Genomic DNA, 23,593 nt, shown 5'->3' on the forward strand with positions numbered 1-23,593 from the left:
TAAAGAAACAGTATGCTTTTTGTGTAATTTTTTGTTTAACTGATAACTTAACGTTATCAACTAAACGGCCCGAGAACTAAACATTTTTTCAAATAAACTTGACCTTTAAATTTATCTTTATGGTGAAAACTTTAAAAGCATGCGAGTTTTTACATTCTACATTTTTTTTACCTCAGAAATTTAAAAATAAAATTTTTAAAAAATGGCCTCTATCTTTTTGCGTATTTATTACATTTTTATAAATATCTCGAGACTTTGAAGAGCTTAAGGGATGAATTTTATATAAATTGTTTGATCCCATAGGAGGACTTAAAATTATTATAGTCTTAGAATTTAAGCTATTAGGTTTAACCTCTTCGCAGTTATAGGATTAAAGTCTTGAAAGTGGGCTCAAAATGTAAAGAAATTTTTGGAAGATTAAAATTTGTTAAAATATGTACACTATAGTTTTCGAGGTCGCTGATTACAAAATTTTTAATATTCAAAATGTCGGATTCAATATGATAGATAAAATAAATATAAAAATTTAATTGGATTTGCTGTAAGCAAATTTTAATTAATTCTAATTAATTTTTTAAAGCTAACCAAAGTAATTGAAATTTTGAAAATTGTACATTTTGGAAAGATAACTTTTTGTGGTTTTTTTTGTATGCGACAATAATGCTTTTTATATAAAATGAAAATCTTTATGAGGAAGCAAAGTGTTGATAAAATGAACACAATTTTTCTTTCACTTAACGGCAGTTTTTTATTTTCTTTTGTTTGTAGAATAAACTTAGAAATAATTTTGTTTAATGATTCTAATTAAAATTTTATGTCAAATGCAATATAATTATTACTTCATAACAATTACCATTAGTAGTCATTGATTAAATTGTTGAGCTATTTTTAAGTTCAACATTGTTTCAGTTTATTGATGCGTTTACCGTTTAAAAAAAATTTTATCAAATAAGAACATTTTTATGGCAAAAGAAATTTTATTTGTTACAAAGTACAATGTCGTGAAAAAGAATGCAACAAAGAATAGACTTTTGACTAATAGTAAGTTGTTCTACTCTAACGGCCTCCTTTCCGATTTTTTACAGTATTGAAAACTAATCCGAAGATAATATTAACGCGCTCTGTTCATTTAGTTCGAATTTCTCTATGATTATAGTTCGATAGATGATAAATAATATAAAATTTTCAGTAATAATAATCATTTATAACTCAATGTTGCAAAAAAGAATTTATACTAATTTTAATTTATGTCATTATGTAATGGTATATAATTTTTCCTCGAAGCTGAAAATGGATTATAAGACTCCGAAAGTATTTTCTTATGTAGTTTAATAGCCTTATATAACAACTTTAATTAATTTTTAAAATGAAAAATAATAAATTAAAAAATAAAGTACATGTAATAATGATAAATAAATAAAATGAAAAAATAGTTTAATCAAATTAGTCCACTCTGTGCGTAGAGTTGTTTCTCCTTCTTTTCACTCGTATCCCTACTGCCAGCCGTCAGCCGTGGTGCTTAGGACTCTCACGCTCGGTTTAGGAAGAGGAGAGGAAAAGTACGTATAAAGTGGGAGTACCTCTGTTCTGAGAAAAATCTTATCTACTTGCAAATTTGCGGCACTATTCATAGAGATGACAGTTTTAGAAAAAAATTACTATATTCTCAGTTAAAAAAGTTAAACAAGAAAAACCGTCTGCATAATAATGGACCAATGATGCGAGCCTGGAATATTGATGCCAATATTGATGCAATAATGGTACCCAATAATGACCCAACCTTGATCATTTCTGCAAATAAACATGGCGAAGTGACAATGTTTTTGCCATTATTACCACAGTTTTTCTATGGATCTTTAATTGAGGTCATTAACAGCATCAAAACCTCGCATCGCGGCAATTTGATACATTGTTTGGTCTTCATTTGGGATCTTCAGGAAACTGGCTGGGTTCCATTATTTTATCAGTATTGGCATTCCTGGCTCCCCCTCTAATTTCGCTAAATTATTTTATCAACTTTATAATTTTAAATCAATAATAAACAGGGTTGCCTGTTCGCCTTAAAACATCAGTTGTTTATATTGAGAGATGATTCCATTTGTGCCTTCTAAGATACCTTTCTTCAGAGTGCGTCACATATGCTTTTTAAATATTTCTTCTGTATAGCCGTATAGAAATTTGTTTTATTTTTATAATGAAATTTTTTCATTTTTTCTTCATAAAATCTACAAATTATAAATTAAATATTATTGCATTAACTTTGTTTTAATTACTCAGTGAAATTCTGAATATTACTGAAAATTCGTGTGGGTTCCCTTAAAGTTTTGCTATAATTGTGTACCTCAAAAATTTATTTATTCAAGTTTAACTTTTTGCCTGCGGAAAAATTATGAAATAAATTTTTCTAATTACGAAAGGAACTAAATATATATCTTTTAGTCTATTATATGAAAACTTTTTATTAAGTATATTGTAAATTACAATGTAAAAAGAAATGTCGGTTGAAAATACATTATTATTATAGAAAATCTTTATAATCAAGCAAACGGGAATAACTGTCAATTTATTGAGAATAGGTTGCTAGGTTAACTCATTAAAAATGACTTAAAGAAAATTAAATAAATTATCGCAATTAAATTCTCTACAATTTACTTTCATATCTTTTATCAACTTTTACATAATTTGAAGATATTTCCGTATTATTTCAATGCTTAAAATTTACTTCTTTTTTCCCTAAATTTGTTAATTTTTTCCATTTTTTCCAAGACAATTATCTAATAGTAGTAAAAACGTGAATTTATCACTCAATGGTATGTTTTTTATTTAACATAACTCAGAGTGATTAATATTATCATCTTCATTAAAATACTTTTTAATTACTCTGCACAGCCACAGTAAACTTTGTTGAAGTTTACAACATTTATAATAAACGATATAGAAGAAAAAATAATTTTCTATTCAAATTTTTATCATAAAAATTTTTCTTGACTTTAAAAAATTTTAATTTTTAAGTGATTTTTTAAGTGATTCTCGATCAGAATGTTAGAAAAGGAAAATTTGTAAACGTAGAATATTATTGTTTTCCGAGTAAAAAATGTTGTTTCTTCCAAATCGTTGGTGACAAACGTTGTAAGCTTCACCCACGTATTCATCATTAAAATATGAGTATTTTAAATATTTTTTACATGACTTTAAGTTGACTTACTTTACGCATGACCGAAAATCTCGTTTGCTATAATTCCCTTTTGCATAATTTTATTTTATTTCAATTCTTATTTGGGATAATCCTCATTCATAGCATAATTCTCATTTGACATAATGTCGATTTGGTAAAATTTTCATTGAACTTTGTTTAACATAATTATCACTCGAAATACTATTCTTGTGGTATAATAATTTAAAGTGACACTATACTCACTCAGCATATAATTTGCATGTGATATTTGTTTTTGGTCACACAAATTTCAACCAAATGTTTCCACATCCGCAGTCAGTCGGTTGTCTGATCGGATTATAAGGTTTAGCGACAAGCAATGAAATTGTCAGACCTACTTTATTGGATGGCGCTGATAAAGCGGATAGTATTTATATCCAATTTGTTGGACGATGTATGACACGAAAGGAAATTAGTATTATATTTGCCTGCAAACGTTTCATTTCATTCTGAAAAATGCATTTTTTTATTCTTGTTCTTACTCATCAGTTTTTGCTTTTTATGACCCTTAAGGTCAATAATCTATCCGTATTCTTCATTCTATAAAGTTAATCATAGGATTAATTGAGTAAGCATTAATAGATCTGTAAACAGTCATTTGTTTTTCTGTTAAAAATATATTGTGGTGTCTAGAACTACTGTAGACGGAAAAGTTCTATAGCCTCGAGACAGAATTACGTGAGCAGTAAACGTCGCATAGGCAGCATAGACATTATAGTTGTTTTCCATGACAAATTTTCAAGAAGCTATATAAAAATTTTAACTTTTTAAAATAATTATTTTTTTAGTTAAAAACAGTCTGATTTTTTAATTTAAATTAAATTTTTTCTGCAGCTTGATTTTTTAGTTATATTAATACAAAATAAATTTTATAATATAGAAGCAAAACCGAGTGATAAAATAATTACTTATGCAGAGAAGTTAAAGTTAAATGAAAATATATTGTTATTGTACTAATTAATTAACCTAAAAAAGAAGTATAAACAATATCAAATCACATACTTTTTTTGAACAGTAAACACACTATTTGTGGTATCTTGTTCTATGGTTCTCGATATACTGAATTTATAAAAACTTGTTGCAGATAAAGCTTGAAAGAGTATTGGGTGTAACCGTATCAAGCAATGCAGCTTTAGATTGTGATTCAACCAGCGAGTTAATCGCTTATCCTGCAGGGTAAGTTCTTTCTCTGTACTTCAAAATTACTGACATGATCTCAATCCAAAGGATGAGTTTTTTAATTGGAAGAATAAATTATAAAAAAAAATTAGCTCTGCGTCATTCCATGGGAGATTTATTATTTTTCGGAGCATCCTCTCCAATTAAAATTCAACTTGGTAGTATTGTATTTATTGTTAAATGATCCAGAAAATCTACCTTTCGAGTGAAAACAATTGTTTATTTATAGGATATAATTGCACAAAGTTGTTTGAATGGTCGTATCTTTTGAGCGATTAAAGTTGAACAAGCTTTGTTTTTTGCATTCAACTCAGGAAATGAGACATGAGACACTTTAAACAAGGAACAAAAATTTATTCAGTAATTCATAATTTATTTGTTAATTACTAAAAATATTGGATATTTACATGAAATAATTATTTAAATATTGAGCGAGTTATCTACGCCTACTTTAATTTTCTTCTTGACACTTCTTGCATATGGATTTTTCTAGTCTTATTTCGTTTAATTGCGACTTCAAAGTTAACTTACTTTTACATTCACATCATTTTTAACTTATTATAATTATTAATATTTTATTTATTTGATTTATTTATTTTTCTAATGACCTTGTTGACTATGCTTATTACTATACTGATAGCTTTTGTAAAACGTTTCATTTCCTGAGTTGAATGCAAAATGAACTCTGTTTATCTTTATTGGCTTAAGAAATATAAGGATTTAAATAATCCGAAGGAATTGTATCTTATAGACAAACAACTGACCTAAAAAGTTGATTTTTTAAAATTCCATATGAATAAATACAAAATTAGCAAGTTTCAGAAAAATTTGTGAGGGAGACGTATGAATATTCCCGAATTGTCATTTAAAGAAACTGTTAATTTTATTCGAATTGCTATTGAACCAAATTAACACTTGTTAGAGTTTCCACTTGATCGGACTGTAGCTTTAGAGAATTATCATTTAACTGAACATTTCGATGATCTAGTTTTAAGTGCGCCATGTTTTTAAAAATACTCATCTCTTAAAAAAACTAAACAAACATTAGAACGACATTTATTATTTCGGTATACCAGTGTCAACAGTTGATAATTTCTTATCTTAAAGAAAATATTTATCTACAAGAGTTTATTTATTGATGGTACACTATACAACTGCTTAAGAATAAAACAGTTTTTTAAATCCTTGATTTCATTTAACTAATTTTGGAATTCTATCCGAATGATACTTTTGTGCAACAGGTCACGATCTCGCTCACGATCAATGCGATGAAATCGATGGTAAATTAAAAAGAAAAGCTGCGGATTTGCAATGTAAACAAAACCGACAAATATTATTAACAGAAGCAGTTTAGGGATGATCCATAAAAATTTTAATCAATCATGATTTTCTTAACGAAACATTCAGCAGAACACATTAACAACTAAGTGATAAATATCAATCATTTATCTCTCCTTATAATTACGAAATTATTTTCCGAAAAATTTGCTTTAGTAGTTTTTTCACTGAAATATCAAAACTACATTTCGCATATATTTATGCAAGAAGTGTATCTACCAGATAAGCTCATTGCGCACCTAGGGAATGTTTTTTCTGCGTCATCACTTTAGTCTTTTCGTGTTTGAATTTTCTGTTCTAAATATACATACTTTAGAAGGAAATTAGGAGTAATGTATTTAATGATATAATTGTGTTTATTGTAGATGTACTGTGGTGCTTTTTCATCCGCGAAAAAACACACAGACGCATGTGCTGAATGGCTGTCGAAAGACCGTAACGTCGTTGGCCCTGTCAGGAGATGGCAGGCACTTGGCCACTGGCGAGTGCGGACACGTTCCCAATGTCCGCGTCTGGGACATTTCGGATCCACAAAATGCCATTCAAATAACAGAATTCTCTGGCCATAAGTATGGCATCAATTGCGTTGTAAGTAGACACGAGAAAAGCAGAAAAAAGAGTTTGTCCAAATTACTCTAAATTGTGTATTTCACTTCTCCTTCCAGGCATTTTCACCAAGCAGTAAATATGTAGTTTCGGTCGGTTCCCAACACGATATGATAGTAAATGTCTGGGACTGGAGGAATAATGTAAAAGTAGCATCCAACAAGGTTTCAAGTAAAGTAAAAGCCGTGTCTTTTGCTGAGAGTGGAAATTATTTTGTTACGGTGGGCAACAGGCACGTAAAATTTTGGTACCTGGAATACTCCCGTAGTGCCAAGGTAAGTAATGTAATGTCAAGAAACAAATTGCTAATTCTGTTCTTGAAGTGGACTCTGCTAAAAAACTGTTTACCTTTCAGTACAAAGAACCAGTGCCTTTGATGGGACGTTCTGCCATATTAGGAGAGCAAAGAAATAATGACTTTGTCGATGTAGCTTGTGGTAAAGGCGAAATGGCAGACTCCACGTACGCTATCACTAAATCGGGTCTTTTATGCGAATTCAACAATAGAAGATTACTCGATAAATGGGTTGAATTGAGAGTAAGTTTTGCATTGCAATAAAATATGCCAAAACTTACCAGATTGATAATTATTTTATTTATTTTCAGACGACTAGTGCTAATTGTATGACAGTGGGAGACAAATATATTTTTATCGGATGCGCAGAAGGAATTATAAGGTGCTTTAGTCCTGTAACACTTCAATTTATTACTACACTACCTAGGACGCATTATTTAGGAGTAGATGTCGCTCAAGGATTATCAATTAGGTATGTTTTTTTCCCTAATATCTTAATTTAAAGCAGCTACAAACATTTTTGATCTCATAAATTTCTGGCAATGTTTTTGTTTAGAAAGTTGATAATTTTTGTCAATTGTCAGCAAAATGTTACAAACAGATGAGTAATAATTTATAGAAGCTAAATAATACAGTATTCGAACTAGATCCGTAAATCCCGTAAAGGTCCGTAAATTTGTTTAATTATTTTCAGTCATATGTCACAACATCCAGCGAATGCAAGATATCCTGATTCAATAGCACTCGCTTTCGACGAGAAGAACAACAAGTTAACGTGTGTCTACAACGACCACAGTATCTACGTTTGGGACGTCAGAGACATCAGGAGGGTGGGAAAGTCCCATTCTTTCCTCTACCATTCGGCTTGTATTTGGGGAGTGGAAATGTATCCTGTGGGAGCGAGCTCTATCGGTGCCATGCCAACTGGAAGTTTCGTTACTTGCTCTAGCGATGATACAATTCGCATTTGGAATTTAGACAAAGTACTCTCGACAAACAACACGTTGTACAAAAAGAACATATATAGCAATGTAGGTTTCAAAAATTAAATCGTATGTTTTTAATCGTATGTTTCTTTTTTCCTAATGTGAATACTCTTTTTTTCAGGAATTATTAAAAGTTCTGTATGTTGATCCTGAGCTGACGTACTTAAAAGATCTTGATTTAGCAGCTGCTGGATCGACAGAGAAGAACGATGCCTCGTATGATGGTCGAAATGGTGTTAGATCTATTAGAGTGAGTCCAGATGGAAAACATTTAGCTTCAGGGGATAGGTAACTAACAAATTTTTTGTTAATTTGTATACTCTCGTTAAATATACGTTTGTGCCAAATAAAATAATGTTATTCTTCTGGGTACATTATAACTACTCCCTACTATTAATTAATAATGAACCCAATTTTTGAATGTTTTCTGAAAACTAAAGGAATCTTGTGTTTATTTCTCTTTTTTAGATCTGGTAACATTAGGATTCACGATGTTTCAACCCTGGAAGAACAGTGTCGCATAGAAGCTCACGATGCGGAAGTTTTGTGCCTGGAGTATTCAAAATTTTCGCAACATTCTCTGGACAATCCGAAACTGCTGGCAAGTGCTTCTAGAGATCGACTCATTCATGTTTTCTGTGTCAATGAAGGGTACAATTTTTTGCAAACACTCGATGATCATAGTTCGTCGATAACAGCCGTTCGCTTCTTCAATCAAACAAATCAAAACAATCAACTTCAGATGGTTTCATGCAGTGCGGATAAGAGTATTATTTTTCGTCAACTTCAAGAAGTAATTAAAATTATTTACATTTATTCTGTACACTTTGCGTAAAGTGCTTGTTTATTTGTAAAACAGTAAGGAAAAATCTACTTTACGCAAAGTAACTGAATAGTATTTTTCTATTTCCAAAGAGTTTGTTTGAGACAAACAACCTAATTTGTAAACATAAGTTGTGTAACATAATTAACAGCAGAGTTTTGTAATACGTGTGGAGGATGGCATTATTTAAGGTGTGATTCGAGTGGTAGAGGCAAGCCATGTCAACTCTTTGGAAATACTCGTATGTTAAACTGAATGTTTTGTACTAATTATTATTTACGAATTTTCTAGACATCGGGAGGATCGCTGCAATTTACAAGGGGACAAAATGCGCAGGGAAAAACAACACTCTATGACATGGAGGTTGATTCTGGTCAAAAGTACGTTCTTACTGCCTGTCAAGATAGGAATATCAGAGTCTACAATGTAGCGAATGGAAAACACAGCAAGACTTTTAAAGGTTCCATTGGTGAAGATGGATCGCTCATTAAAGTTGTATTAGGTATTTTCAAACATTTTATTTTAAGAATTTTAATTCTATGCTTCGTTAATATTTTTAAATATTTAAAATCACAAATTACGAATTTGACATTAGAATTATTATTTATTAATTCTATTTCAAAATTATAGCATTAGTTTATTCTTAATTCGCTTGATATCTAAACTTGTTTCTAAAGAAATATCTTGATCACTAATCATAAATCCAGAACTGCTGCTACAGATCATAATTCCATACTGCCCACCAAGCATTCAATCTGACAATAGCGGTCGTTAGCAGCGGCAGGGTTAATAAATATGAAAACCCGGGTTATGGATTCATTTTCAACGTACAAAAATTGTTGACTTTCCCAGCACTAACTTTGTATTCCACTATTTTCTTTGTTGGTATTGCTTTTGATTTCCAATTGTTTTAATACAGACGCTTCGGGAATTTACGTTGCCACGTCATGTACGGACAAAACTTTGTGCGTTTACGATTACTACAGTGGCGAGTGCATGGCGACGATGCTGGGTCACTCTGAATTGGTCACCGGTTTGAGATTCAGTTCCGACTGCCGTCACTTGGTCTCCGCCAGCGGCGATGGTTGTATATTTATTTGGAAAGTACCCCACGATATGGTTGTCACAATGCACGCACGACTCGCCCAACAAGCAATGCGCGCTGGAAAGTGAGTAGACTGCAGCTCACAAATTCCGCTTTCCTATTTATTTCTACATTCTCATGACATGACCTTCTTATGTCACTGTTTGCGTTCCATTTGTTATTGTCATTTTCGTTTTTAGATGTTCGACACAAATGAATGGTGATGCAGTGGATCTTCAGTTGGACAATGAAACATTCGGTCCTCCATCTGCGGAATTCCTGGATCCGAATGCCAACCAAGCGCACAATGATCCAGGAATTGATTACCGATTCAGTATCGGGCAGCTTCCTCTGTGGGCGAAGAAGCAAATAAATACGACGAACACTGACGGTCGGACGTCTGGCAATTCGGGAGCGAGGTCCCTTTGTGTCGATCTGCCGAAAGGTCGCTGGGCCCAGAGGGTGCAGCAAGGGGATGGCATCACTGTCAAATCTGTTTACGACAGTGACGAGGTGATTCCGTTTCCGCCTCCACGGGGAGGGACGGATTCTGACGGCAACGGTGGAGGCGGCGGTTCTAAGGACAGTTCCATCGACAGTGGCACCGAGACCAAGTGCAGCAGCGACTATCGGCGGGAGTCTATAATTATCAAAAGGGTTAGTGCTTTCTGTTATTTTTAATTACATTAATTACCCAAGGCTCGATCTAGTTCCGTACTGGGAAAAAATTAAATTTTTAGAATTTATCAAAAAATTCTGATTACCACAAGTTGTCTTTTTTTATACAATTTTTAAAACTTTGCATTAAATTTTAGGAAAGTGAAGAAACAATTTTCCAGACAGGTCAAGAGAGATACAGGGAAATGACTGAAAACTCTAAACAGGTACTACTTGGTGTATTTTTATAATCATCACAAAACACTTGAGCAAAATTTTCGTTTTCTAAAAAGCATTTGATGTAATTTTTTAGATCGTGAGCAGTAATATAGTGCTGTTGAGGGATAATGATGCCACGGAAATAACACGGCAGTCCAGAAGTCGACATTACACTGACGATAGTAGCCTGGGCAGTTTTAAATTTGAGGTATTTATTACTTTTATTTATGATTTTCCGAAATCATAACTTTTTAGGGACTTTTTTAATTTACTAGAAACTGAATAAAAGACAAACAAATACTGTTTATAAACATTTTCAATGACTAATTTCTGTACCTTTTCTTCAGGATCATGAAAGTACCGAACATGATGGGGACGTAGAGGATTATTCTGAAGGAGAAAATGGAACAACTGGATCGGAAAAGTCACACCATCGTCTCATGTATTATCCTTCACCTCAAGATACCACTTCGAACCAGTTCACTGTTAATGCCATGGACGTTGAAGAACTCAGAAGGTTCATTTTTATTCTTAAAAGCAATTCGTCGCTTTTTACTGACAAGATTATGTAAAAGAATTTACTCAAGTTAATTTTTAATTGTTTGTAGATCTCAGAGGCGAGTTAAAAAAATAAAGTCCAATGAAGGGGGAAGAAGTGAAATTACTGCTTCCGGTAGTCAAGAAGATTCTGATTCAGAAGGAGGAGCGTCGACACCAAGTGCCGAAAGAAATCCTCTATCAATGCTCTCTGAAGCAAGTTCGGAAGGCTTCGATCAGCTAGTTAATCAAACTCACAGAGAAAAGTTTTTAAAAAACGCTTTCGAATCTCTTAGTGGTACCGAAGATCATTCTAGTAGATTAAAAAGCACCAGTATTAGTTCACAGTTTCATGAAAGGTAAGACTTTCGTCTATTTATTGTCTCAATTGCAATGTCGAACATTTAAACATTTTTAATTATTAATTTTCATTTTCGGAAATTATTTCCAAGTCAATTTCCAATTGAAGTTGTAAATGTTGATTTTACAGGTTAAGTGGTGGAGAAAAATCAAATTATAATTTAAGTAACGCGCCTGTTACGAATGCGTCAAAGCAGGTCAAAAGCAACGTGGACATGGCGAGAAAGAGAGAGGAACTGCAGAGACGAATAGAAGAGACGAGGAAAAAACTACAAAGTGTAAATATTATTTTACTGGCATTATTTTTTAAAAAACTAAAATAGTATTAAAAATTTGTAAATTATTTCAGGTTGGTCATAGGTCGTCATTAAAAACGAGTCAGAGTATTTCGGACCTAAGTAGCCATTTCACTGACAAACACCACCGCCAAAACAGAAACAACACAGGTAACGGATTTGGTAAAAATTTAACAAAACTAACCAAGCCAAATAAATCCAAAACTTTACCAAACCCCAAATTGAAACTAAACTCTCTATCACTAACTAACAAAATCCCAGGTGTTGGCAATCCCGTAACTAAATTCCAAATGCAGAAAGAAAGCCTCTTTCCCAAAAGTCGAACCACGTCGTGCATAAGTGAAAAGTACAGTAACACCTCGAAGCGTCCTGTAACGTTAACTTTAAAAAAAACCGAAAAGTACAAGGTATCTCTAAACAAAACAAACCTCTCCCTACCTGAGTCGCCAGTTTGCGAGGAACTCAGAACCTTAAAAGAACACTGCAAAAGGAATATGACTAGATTTGAGAAATTCGGGCAGAAAAGAAGGTCGTGTAGTTATTTCATCGGCCTCGAGGACAACGAGGAGAACGTAGAGACTATTGCAAGGTCCTTCGAGAGTCTCCCTGCGATGAACGAGTACAGTCTTGAGAATTTTAATCAAAATTTCGACGAGCCTGACGACGGCAACGGAAATTTCAGCGACGATTCGTTGGAAGGCGATTTCAACAATTCGCCGCGACGGTGCGTCAGTGACTATCAGATAAATGTAGAGAAGCAGTCGGACAAGAATTACCTCAGCTATCAGAACTTTTACAGACAAGTCTTGACACAATCAGAAGAGAGTATCCTGTCAAACGTTTCCGTTGAATCTTTCTCGAAAGGCAGTATGGAAATACTGGACTACAATAACTACAACAACGAAAGACACTCAAGTGCCAGTTTCTTCCTCTCCCGTCGAAACATGAAGTCAGTGCGGAGTCAAGAGAGCATGCTCAATGACGAGTCGGAATACCCACTGGAGAAGAATGCCAATAATCGAAGTACCGAAAGTGTCCTGACCGACGACTCCGATTTGCTCGTCAAGTCCGCTCCCCTAGAAGTGCTCTTCGATTCCGACGACAAACGAAAACAACGAAACTTTGAATCATACATTGACAAAATAAAGGAAACCCCAACGTACAATCAGAATTTAAACATCGGCGCCACTGTCTTCAGGTCCAAGTCACTCCAAGACACGAGTTGCAATCTCATAAACTCGATGAATGAGAGTTCGCAAGAGCTTCTTCTAGAAAAAGCTGCTGAAAATTTCAACAACGACAAAGTTAGTAGAAAATCTGATAATTCCAGCAAAGTTTTCAAAAAGTCCCGAGTTCCCCAATCGACGTTAATTTTCAACGACTACGTAGCGCATAAGCCGCCGAAACCAAAGAGAAATTCGTTCAGAACGCAAAGCATGAGGAACAGAACGAGACCCGAATGGAATCAGTGTTTCCAGTCGATCGAGACCCTACAAGCCAAAGACACTTATTTGGTCAAGGAAAATAGAAGGAATTGTAAAACATCTCGGGAGGACAGCTCCGATGAAAAATATTACGTCAGTCGTAAGATCAAAAATAATCAAAATCTCAACTTTGAAAAGGAAGACTCGAAGACACGAACTGACATTTGTTATGGAAAAGAAACGCCGACAAAAGACACTGAGTGTCACAATTTCCTCGATGCTGAAAGACAGACCGACTTGTCGAAGAAGAAACTCACCATCGATCAGGTTAAAAGTAAATTTAGTCCTATTAGTGGAAATGCAGATAAAAAGGCTGATCTTAGAATATGTAGAGACATACAGGGAACAGTGAAACTGCTGTCAAAGGAATTTGAAAATCTCGTTTTACGCGAGAAGAAGAACTTTACGAAAAATTATCGTTTCAAGGAAGTGAATAATAAGAGTTTTGCCGAAACGGGCACGGAGAGAGACGTCGGTAAAATTAACAGAGAAGGTCAGAAGTACTCCGGAGGTGAGGACAGCGATTGCACTGACTTGTCGACAATGGATAAGTCTTTGTTGGAAAGTGGCTCTTCGACGCCTTTGTCGAGTTGCACGAATTCTCCGAAGAGAATGTGGCCACCAGCTTCGAGATGTCATAATTTTATCAAGTTCTCAAAGACACTACCAACAATCTGTCAATCGAATATTCCTTCAAAACAACATCAATTTTCAGGTATCCAAGTTTTCGGAAAAAATCAGCATTGTGCATATATTTTTGTCATTCTTCTTTATTTCGGTTGTTTCACTTTATCAGCTAACGAAGCTTTCTTTGTTTTTAGAATTCAGTTTCTTAGGTTTATAGTTGAAGCTTACTGTAGAATTTTATTTCTTGATTCTATTTGTTGTATTACTGTTCGTTAAAATCAAAGAAGGGGATAAGAAAGATTCTTACAATCCGTCGTGAATTGGGAAATATTTCGTCAGTCGAATTCTCTTCTTTGATGAAAGCCTGCAATTATGTTTTGTGGTTATACAATTATTTTAATTGCGATCTCACGATCAAAACTTTGCACTCAATTGTTTCGAAAGACTTAATCTTGTTGATTTTAGCAAAGAGAAGAGTTATAGTTTTTGTTATTAGGAACTATAAAGAATTTTAAAAAGATACTTAGTGAAAAGATAATATATGAAAAATCCAGAAGTCAAAAGATGATATTTTCTGGTCATGGGAAAGTAATTTCTTTGTCAATTATAAATGCCAGAAAAAAATATTTTTTATCAGAGAAATTAAGGAAATTGAGATATATTTACAGATCTCGGATATTATGACTAATTTGCCACTATTTAAAAAAATGCCACTTTTTTCGACTAATTTTCAAAATTTTCGATTTTTCTTCCAAATATTATTTTCTAGAATATTTAAATAAAATTCTTATTTAAATAAATTTTTTTTAAAATAAAATAAAATAAAACTTTTGCCAAAGTTCTTTTAGAATTTTCAAATCCATTTTTTTAAAAGTTAATTATTTAAATACGAAAATAAATGAATAATTGAATAATTTGTTGTTTCTTAAAATTAAATTTTCATAGAGAATTTTATCAACAAATTTTTAAATAATTGAATTCTTTCAACGAATTTTAATAAAAAATTTTAAGAATAATCGCTTTTTTCAAGGATTTCGAATAAAATTGTATTAAAAAGAATTGAAATTCTGCGATGAGTTTTATTATTTATAAAAATAACTGAAATCCTGAAAACATTTTTATTACTTATGAAAATAATTGAATCCCTGAAAAGAATTTTAATACTTATGAAAATAATTGAATATTTGTTTAAAATTTTATCAAATTTTTTTTAAATAATTCAATTTTTTAGAGAAATTTTACTAAAATAGTAGAGACTGAAAATCAGTGAATTGAGAAAAAAATTTGATAAATAATTGAATTTCGGCAATGAATTTTGCCATTTATAAAAATAATTGAATGCAGAATGAAGCGATTATTTTTTTAATAATGGAAAATTATAATATAAAAATTGGTTAAAAAATTAGTCAGTTTTTTCAATTATTTCTCCTAAAAACTAATTTATGTGCAGTAGAAAAATTGTGGGAGAAAGCCTAGGTTAACATTCCAGAACAGTTAAATCAGATTCATAGATAGCTCTTTCACTTATGTAACAGGCATACCTAATATGACGTTTAAAAAAAAGGAATAAAAAATTATGAATGAAATTATTCTACCGCATGAAAGACTTTGAACCTACGACCTACGCAATACAATCTAATGCATTGCCACTACGCTACTAACGCACGTTAGTATTTGATTCTAAATCAAAGTGCCTTTTAAGAGTGACACGATGGCTAATCAGTAATATTTTAAATAACTTGTACGTTACCTGAATGCGTCATCAATTCAAATTAGAATAGAAATTTAAGAAACATGAATACAAATATTATCTCGCAAGCAATCTTATGTTACAAATAATCAAGTGGGGATATTTATTTTGATTCGATTTAAAATTTAATTATTTGAAATTTTTATAATATTTTTATATTATTTTTAAGTGTTTTAAATTTTATTAAAATTTATTATTTTGTACACAAAATGCTTGATACACATTCACATATCCGTCAGTGTTAATTTTTTGTAAATTTTTTCTTTCTTGTCAATTCATATCTTCTTTTGTAGAAATATAACTGAATTAGTATCAGATCGAAATGCAGAATAGAGAAAAATTATAAGGAATCTATAATGGATTGAAAGAGAGTAGGAACACCTGGAATGTTTATTGTGTTCTGTTTAGAAGTATTAGGCATATAGGATAAATTTCTTCAAAAGGAGAAATTGAAATTATGACAAAAACTTTTGAGAAACTTGTGTATGAACTCCTTAGTTGAAAGTAGGTGAAGTTCGTTGTCCCTGTGTTTGTCAAATTCTGTTACATTTAATTTTTCCTTAATTTTCCTAATTTTCTTGCATGCTCTCCCCTCCTTCCTCGTGAAATCGTATAGCCAAAATTTATTTCATTTAACTTTTTTAATTTGCTGGTGCTTTCAACTCTTGAATGTTTGAGAGAAGTACTAACTCTTTTAGGAGACTGATGATATCATTTAAAGCAAATTTTTTCTTTATTTATCAATTCATAATTAGGTTGTTATATTTTTATTAACATTTCTTTTATGATTATAATATTACGCTCCACGAGAAAAGGGACCTTATGGGAAAAAATTCTAGGTTATGTTTGTGATTTTTGAAGTGAAAATAATATACAAAGAAGATTAATTTTTAAAACAAAATACTAACGTTTAAGTCTTTATTAAATCCAAAATACTTAATAAAAACTTATTGTGATTTCATATACTTAAAAATGAAAGTTTGATTAAGATAAAACTAAAACTAAAGATAACCTACAATTTTTTACCCATAAGGTCCCTTTTCTCGTGGTGCATCATAATAAGTTTAATAAATTATATAATTTTCATTTTTTCGAAAATGGTTTTTAACCATTGGTTTACCATTTTTTATATTAATTTACCTTTAAACTTATTGATGGGAAATTACATTTCAAATCGTTTCAACAACAAAAGACGATCGCGAGAAGAGTATTTTCTAAGTAAATTTTATTATATAAAAAAGGAATTATTAATAATAAGTTATAAACTAATTTCAAAATAGAAATAAATGAACTTCCAATTATTTTCTTATTTTTCAAAATGTCTTCTAATTTCGTTGAGAAATTCCCGTTAAAAATGTGAAACTCTTAAAATCTCAAAAACTTGATTCAATTCTCTTTTGAATTAGTTTATAACTTATTATTAATTGTTCCTTTTTTACAGAATAAAATTCACCTAAAAAATACTCTTCTCGCGATCGTCTTTTCCTCTTGTTGTTGAAATGGTTTGAAATAGAATACCCCTGATGGTTATTTCATAAAAAAGAATTTTATAAATGATTTGGGTACAAAAGTTCCTTAAAAGATAGAAGTTTGAACCCAAAACTTCTAAGAGAATTGTTCCAAGAATTGAAAGTTCCAAAGGTTCCAAATTCTTTGTTAACAAAGCATGCGGCTTGTCTTAATTTTCTGTCCAAATTTAAGTTGACGTATCATGCTCTTGGTATCAGCCTTCTCCTATCGTAAATATGTACTTTGGAAAATTGTATAGGCTTGGGCGTAAATGCCATAATTTAGTCTTTTTCTTCTTGGAAAAACCGTTGGCGTAACTATGTGTATCTCTTGAACGTATTCTATGCGTTTTGACAGTTTTTTTATTATTGTTATCGAATTTATAACGATACAATTGATTAGGGAACACATTTTAAATTTCAAAGGAAAAAATCAAAACGAACTGTTAAAACGAATGGAATACATTGCACCAGCGGTAGTTCCAAGTCAGTCAGCAAGTGCACCAGTCTACAATCGTCAATTGGTGCATTAGGTGCTCGGACTGTCTGTCCAAACAGCACTATCTACTTCGAGTTTCATAGAGTGGTCAAATCTATTCGCCACTGAGAAAATCGAGGTAAATATTACGGCTGGAATAGACAGACTGTATCTACTTTGATTTTCTCGGTGGAGAATTCTACTAACTCCTACGTAACTCGAAGTAGACACTCCGAGCGCCTAATGCACCATTGTATAGTCATCTTTAATTACATTATTGCTGTAAGTTTTCCAATTGAATACGAAGAGATGCATTGCAGCTTCAGCTGTACTTTCCAAAAGTGCATACACTAACTGAAGCACCAGAGTTTATAATACCGCGAAATAGGAAAAAACGCGAGCTGTGCTGAATATATTGATGAAACTTTGGAACAGACAGATTGGAACTTTTTTGGCACTTTTGAATCCCAACCTGAAACTTACCATTTGTTTAATTATGAAAACACTTTGCTATATATTTAATTGTACTAGAACTGTAGCTTAGTGCATGTGTGTGTATGTGTGTTGTCAGCAGTAGGCACTGTTGGGAAGCGACTGCCATCAAAGGTTGTTGATAGCGAAGACGAGGATTCTGGCATGAGGCGTGCCTGTTCGTTAAGTGATCTGTCCATCAATCCACCCAACAAGTTATTGCATGGTTTAGTCCAAGGTATTCGTTTTTTCTTTCTATTTACAATATTCACTGCTGCTAAATATTCTTTATTTTTATTTAAATCCGTGTCTATTAAGTTTTATTCGCCTCTATACATAGAAACGTTGTTCATTAGTTCCAGGAAAATTACCCAACAAAATTGTCAACACTTCCTCACGAGCGGGAAGCGGAAATCCAAACGTTGGCTCGTCGAGGCACTCGACTGCGAAGAGTCACTCGTCGCACATGACTCGAAGCAGCAGTGTTGGTGTACTTAATCAGGTAGAGAATCTTACATCTATCGAAGGCTACCCGGGGAAGCCAACAAATATTTAATGTTTTATTAATGTTTAAAAATTGCAGAGTGATTCTGAATCGGATGCAGGAGCGAGCGGAGTGGTTAGAGACTGGAACAGTAAACCTGTAAATAGTAGAATAAATGCGCTAATGAGACCTACGATCAGTTCTCAGAATAAGGTCACTCACTTGGCAAAAGCCAACTCCTGCTTCGGATCGAATATTCCTTCTGTGTTGCGAAGAAGGGGCATGCAAGGGGCTTATTCAACAAGTAAGTTTTTCACTTTTAACGTAATTATAATGAATGGTCATTGTTTCTTCGATCATTCGACTGACAATATTTTGGTTTCAGTGAATTTATGTCAAATTAGTAATCAAGAGGACTCGAGCTCAGAAGAAACGTCTTCTAACGGAAATGGAAAGCCATCTTTACCTTTACGGCCTAGGAGTATTAGCATCGACCATTCCGCTACTAGGTAAATATATTTTTTCACAATTCTATCTTAGTTACCTGTTTAGTATTAAATTCAAGATGGCAGTTCCAATATGGCGGATTAAAAATATTTCAAGTACATTTAACCTTGCTGCAATCACTGCTGGAGGGGTAGTGAACAGAATCGTGATCAACGGCCCCAAAAAAATAAAATAAATAATTACATATTATAAAAAAGTATTTATTTAATATTAATAATAATAATAAATTGTTTTGTTTCAGTGCGTGTATGTCTGGACAAGCAATGAAGAGAATAGGCTCTTCTTACACAGTAAACAATCGGCCTGTGGAGGGAATGAGCGCTCAAAATAATTCTAGATTTTCTTTAACAAATAGAAATCAACTTGAACCTAGTCCTCACGAACTTCCTGTTAAAGACACTGACCGGGGAATTGACGTTACTAGTGCAGACTGTAAGTACTTAATACTTCTGTTTTTCAAAAACTATTTCTAATTAATTTTAAATAGGAATTTATTTTATTATAATTATTGATTTCTTCACTCGACGCCGATCGAGTTTAAAAACTGTCAGGGTTCAGTTTTATAAAATCAAATAATATTTTAAGTAAATTTCTGATTAAAACGTCAGAAGAATGGAAGATTTTTAAAATATAGAATAAAATAACGTAAAGCGCACTGATCGGTTTTAATTATGTGAAATTGGCAAACAAATATTTTCCAACATGTTTTCTAAACACAGACCTTTAGTAGCACTTTGGCAGCTACCAGGACGTGCAGCCGAACATATAACGACTGATTCGATCCATACATTCAATTCATCTCTACCAAAGCATAATTTTAAATGTAGGAATCGAGTTGAACAGAAATCTGTAAAAAAACAGATTTTCAACATATTATAACTTCTATTGCCTAATTTACATTTTTCTTTAGAAATTTTGTAAATTAATCAAGGAATTTCATTAAAAATTTCTGTTTATAGTAGACGTGGATGAAGAATTAGGTAAACGAAAATAATTGATCAAAATTATTACGTGTTTTTAAATTATATGCATGGTACAAATCTCAAAATACAAGATATACCTTTCAGGGAAGATTTTTTAATCTGCATGACTTTTTGTCTGAACTGTAGGAGAAGATGCTTATGTTATATTTATGACTTGCTGTATGTTGTACTCGTATTTGTCGGGTTTTTGGTATTTTACATCAAATTCTTTTATTAAATATAAACTTAAGATGCAATTATTTATTTATAGTAATTGAATATGTGATGTAATTATTTTAAGGGATAACACTCCTCTAGAGGTAGAATAAGAGACCTATATCTTTCTTGATTTATTTTGAAAAAATGAATAATGGAATAGGAGTGTTTATTAAATACATATTGAAGTGTGGAAATTTTTTTTTAAATTATATAACAATTGTAAATAAAAATTTTTTTTCTACATTTCATTATGTATTTAATAAACCCTCCAATTAGAAATCCTATTCCATTTTTCATTTTCCCAAAACAAATCATCAAAAATTGGTTTCTATTTCTGCCCCTTTAGGTTTAAAAATTTAACTATTCAATTCACAATAAATTTATAATCTTTTGTCTTTCCATAATTTTATTTATTTATTTATTATAAAAATAATCAAAATTTGTCTGAAAATATGTAATCATTGTCTATGACCCATTAAAATTTTTGCAAAACCGATAAGAATATTAATGTCTTTGTTATATGTTTTGTTGGATCACAAAGTTTTTGCCTAATCTCAGAAACTATGTCGAATTTTTAGTAGCACATTCTTTTGTCCTAAATTGTTTTTGCCTTTGGCCATGGTTTGCATAAATTTTGGAAATTGTCAAAATATACAAATTTTTAGGTTTTAAACTATTTCCGCCTTCGGCAATGGTTCGCTAGATTTTGAACGTAGCTAAACATTAAAAAAATATTCTTGTTTTCCCCCATGATTTTCTAGATTTTTGACATAGTTCAAAATTCAAAATTTCTCGTACTAAAAAGTATGGCTCAGAGCTTGATTACCGTTTCCTCGCCGGATATCGTTTATGTAGGTAATGTTGCATGGATATGTCGTTGAAAAATTAGAATTATTTAAGCAAAAGAAAATAGAAAAAATGAAAATTATTTATATAAAATAATCGAATGAAAGTACATAACATTAAATATGAGAGGTGAGGTTTAATGAATTTGTGACTTGAAGAAATTAATTTGTAAGGAGATTAAAAAAAGTGGAAAAACGGAACGGTTACCGTACCTAAGATTAATGAACTTAGCTATTGAGAAATATTAAATCTGATATAATTTTTACAGTATCAACACAATTGTGCAGTACTGTAGCAGACGAGTTGACTCGCACAGCTGACAATGTTGTTCAACTCTATAAACGACTAACTTTAAACGATAGTGATGATCCCTCGAGTGCGGCAATCGGCAGAGACACAATGCTACGCGATTTGGAGTCCTCTGTTAACGAAGCCATGCGAACGCTGCGTCTCGTAGTTGCTGCTAAGAATGAGAACAACTCTTCAGACAACATAAGCGTTAACGAGGCGACGGAAAAGTTTCAAGAATTGCTCGCAGGTCAAGATCAAAGTAAAATCGTTAACATGATGCAGCAATATTCGGATATGCTGCTCTCGATGATGCAGCAAAGAATGGGAGGAAGTCAAGGCAATCGTTCCTAAAAATCCGTCCATTCGTCAATCAATTGAATCTTCTATTTCTCTAAAAACCAATAAACTATGAACAAAATTTATATTTTATTAGTTAACTTTGATTTTTGCTTTTTCGTTTAGGCGCATATTAGAAAATTCAATAACGAAAGCATCTGTAAATCAAAATTTTATTAGAATTTTTTTGATTTTTCAAATTAATTAAAAATCGGCGTTGAAAATAAAAATAATTTTATTTTGCGTTTTTAACAAAATTCTTTAGTTCAAGTTTGCAAATCAAGTTTAGAGTATTTATTGTAAAGGTTATATTAATTAGTGGTATTAAACAGAGCCATACACTGATGGAATTAATGATTTTTAAGTGTAAGTTACTGATTAGAAATTAATTTCCTCTGCCGAAGATGTTCAATTATTAATTACTAATAATTTTAGTATACTACCAAAGGCTATTGATGAATTTATGATATTACTTTTATTCTGGCCTTCTGGATTTGAATATCACATTTCGTCTTATCTCTTAACTTCATTATAACGAAATGAGAAAATGCCGAGAACGCTTCTTTATTTACTGCAAGTTTTATTAAAAAATATTTTGCTATACTGTTGAGAGCTCGTATGAAAATGGACAAGAGTAGATTGTCAATAATATGTTGCCGTTAATTTAAACTATTTTTCAAGTTTTACGAATGAAATTTATTAAAGATTTATAGATTTTTTAACAGTAATCTTGTTTTTTAAGAAAAATTTATATATATTTATATATAAGTTTAAAAACATTTTTAATGCATAACAATGCTTGTTGGTAGTTTTGTTTGCTGTTTGAGGATACTTTTGATGAAAAGGGTAACAATTCTATTCTATTTTATTGAAACTTTATTATATCAGATGAGATATTTTACTTGTTATTCTTGTTCTTTTGATTCCCTTTGAAAAGAAGAATTTGTGCTGTGGCACATGAAATGAATTGAAAACTGAATTGAAGATTGAAATTTACAGAATTGCTACGAATACTGCTTCGTAAAATTAATGACGTACGTTACACACTTTGAAAGTGTTTTTAATGATGAAAATAATTAGAAATCGTAGTTAGTTCTTTTTCTACAGGGTATACGTTAAATTTAGGATTCAGAATATAATTTTTGAAAAATTTTGAATTAGTTAAAAAAATTAGAAAACAATTCTTAAGCAGTTTAAATTACTCCGAAATGGAAAAGAAATAACAGTTTTGCTCTTAAGTTTTATTTTATTTACTACTCAATGTTTCCTGCTGTAACATTGAACAACTTAACTTGTCCTTTACGTGCATCAAGGGGCCTTTCAATAACTGAGTCTATTTTTAATCCATTCTACAGTCCTACCCCAAATGTAACATTCTCTTAAAAAGCAAACCTCCACCTCTAGGAGTGTGATATAGTTTTTGAATGGCCCTTTAAATACTAGATTGTGCCATTTTAGATAAAATATTTTAATCGTTTTATTATTTTATTTCTATTGTACGCTTGAATATGAATCCGCTTGAATATGGAAACAGACGAATTGCTGTCTAAAGCAAATTTAAAATCTTGAATATCAAATATACAAATTTTGAGAGTAATATTGTTTTATAGGTAAAGACGCGAGTTTTCATTTTGTAAACTAAGCTTTAAATATAAAACAATACTATTATTAGAAATTTATCAAAAATCTTAGAATACGCAGTGAATGTAAATGAACTAGTTATAGTTTTCTACTCTTCGGAAATTCATTCTTTAGGATTAGTGTTCTGTTATCAAGTTACTATTTCTATTTCAACTACTATGAAAAAATTGAGTATAAAATTTAGTATTGGAAATAGATACTGGATGAGTATTGGACGCAGTAGAGTAAGATTTTAGATTGATAAAAAGGCATTTTTTCGAAATTATCGTGGAAATGTAGTTGCCAAATAGTGAGCTCGCCACTCTGCTGAATTTAGTATTAGATCAGGTACTGGGTTTAGTATTAGATTAAGTAGCGAATTTAGTATTAAATTAAGTCCTGGATGCCAAATATTT

The 23,593-nt window shown here is 31.7% G+C and overlaps 1 protein-coding gene across 6 annotated transcripts in view; it reads left to right on the forward strand.

The window, feature by feature from the left end:
* The window catches only part of LOC122505373 (mitogen-activated protein kinase-binding protein 1), a 33,015-nt gene extending 11,099 nt beyond the window's left edge, over window positions 1–21,916 (forward strand). For 3 of the 6 annotated variants that reach the window (XM_043616923.1, XM_043616924.1, XM_043616926.1), the window contains 24 exons: window positions 4,299–4,390; window positions 6,097–6,319; window positions 6,397–6,612; window positions 6,693–6,875; window positions 6,944–7,104; window positions 7,327–7,663; window positions 7,740–7,906; window positions 8,087–8,411; window positions 8,733–8,943; window positions 9,361–9,610; window positions 9,726–10,182; window positions 10,341–10,409; window positions 10,496–10,609; window positions 10,749–10,918; window positions 11,010–11,297; window positions 11,429–11,576; window positions 11,648–11,744; window positions 18,013–18,150; window positions 18,269–18,414; window positions 18,496–18,700; window positions 18,782–18,905; window positions 19,145–19,335; window positions 19,863–19,883; window positions 21,199–21,916. In XM_043616923.1, coding sequence (XP_043472858.1) covers window positions 4,299–4,390; window positions 6,097–6,319; window positions 6,397–6,612; window positions 6,693–6,875; window positions 6,944–7,104; window positions 7,327–7,663; window positions 7,740–7,906; window positions 8,087–8,411; window positions 8,733–8,943; window positions 9,361–9,610; window positions 9,726–10,182; window positions 10,341–10,409; window positions 10,496–10,609; window positions 10,749–10,918; window positions 11,010–11,297; window positions 11,429–11,576; window positions 11,648–11,744; window positions 18,013–18,150; window positions 18,269–18,414; window positions 18,496–18,700; window positions 18,782–18,905; window positions 19,145–19,335; window positions 19,863–19,883; window positions 21,199–21,572 — 4,707 coding nt within the window. In that variant the 3' untranslated portion in view covers window positions 21,573–21,916. The remainder of the gene's footprint in view (window positions 1–4,298; window positions 4,391–6,096; window positions 6,320–6,396; window positions 6,613–6,692; window positions 6,876–6,943; window positions 7,105–7,326; window positions 7,664–7,739; window positions 7,907–8,086; window positions 8,412–8,732; window positions 8,944–9,360; window positions 9,611–9,725; window positions 10,183–10,340; window positions 10,410–10,495; window positions 10,610–10,748; window positions 10,919–11,009; window positions 11,298–11,428; window positions 11,577–11,647; window positions 11,745–18,012; window positions 18,151–18,268; window positions 18,415–18,495; window positions 18,701–18,781; window positions 18,906–19,144; window positions 19,336–19,862; window positions 19,884–21,198) is intronic. The other 3 variants (XM_043616925.1, XM_043616927.1, XM_043616928.1) reach the window with 3 other exon arrangements.
* Window positions 21,917–23,593: the final 1,677 nt, after the last annotated feature.

The sequence above is a fragment of the Leptopilina heterotoma genome, unplaced genomic scaffold, assembly GCF_015476425.1.
Source record: "Leptopilina heterotoma isolate Lh14 unplaced genomic scaffold, ASM1547642v1 Lhet_353, whole genome shotgun sequence".
Classification (NCBI taxonomy): domain Eukaryota; kingdom Metazoa; phylum Arthropoda; class Insecta; order Hymenoptera; family Figitidae; genus Leptopilina; species Leptopilina heterotoma.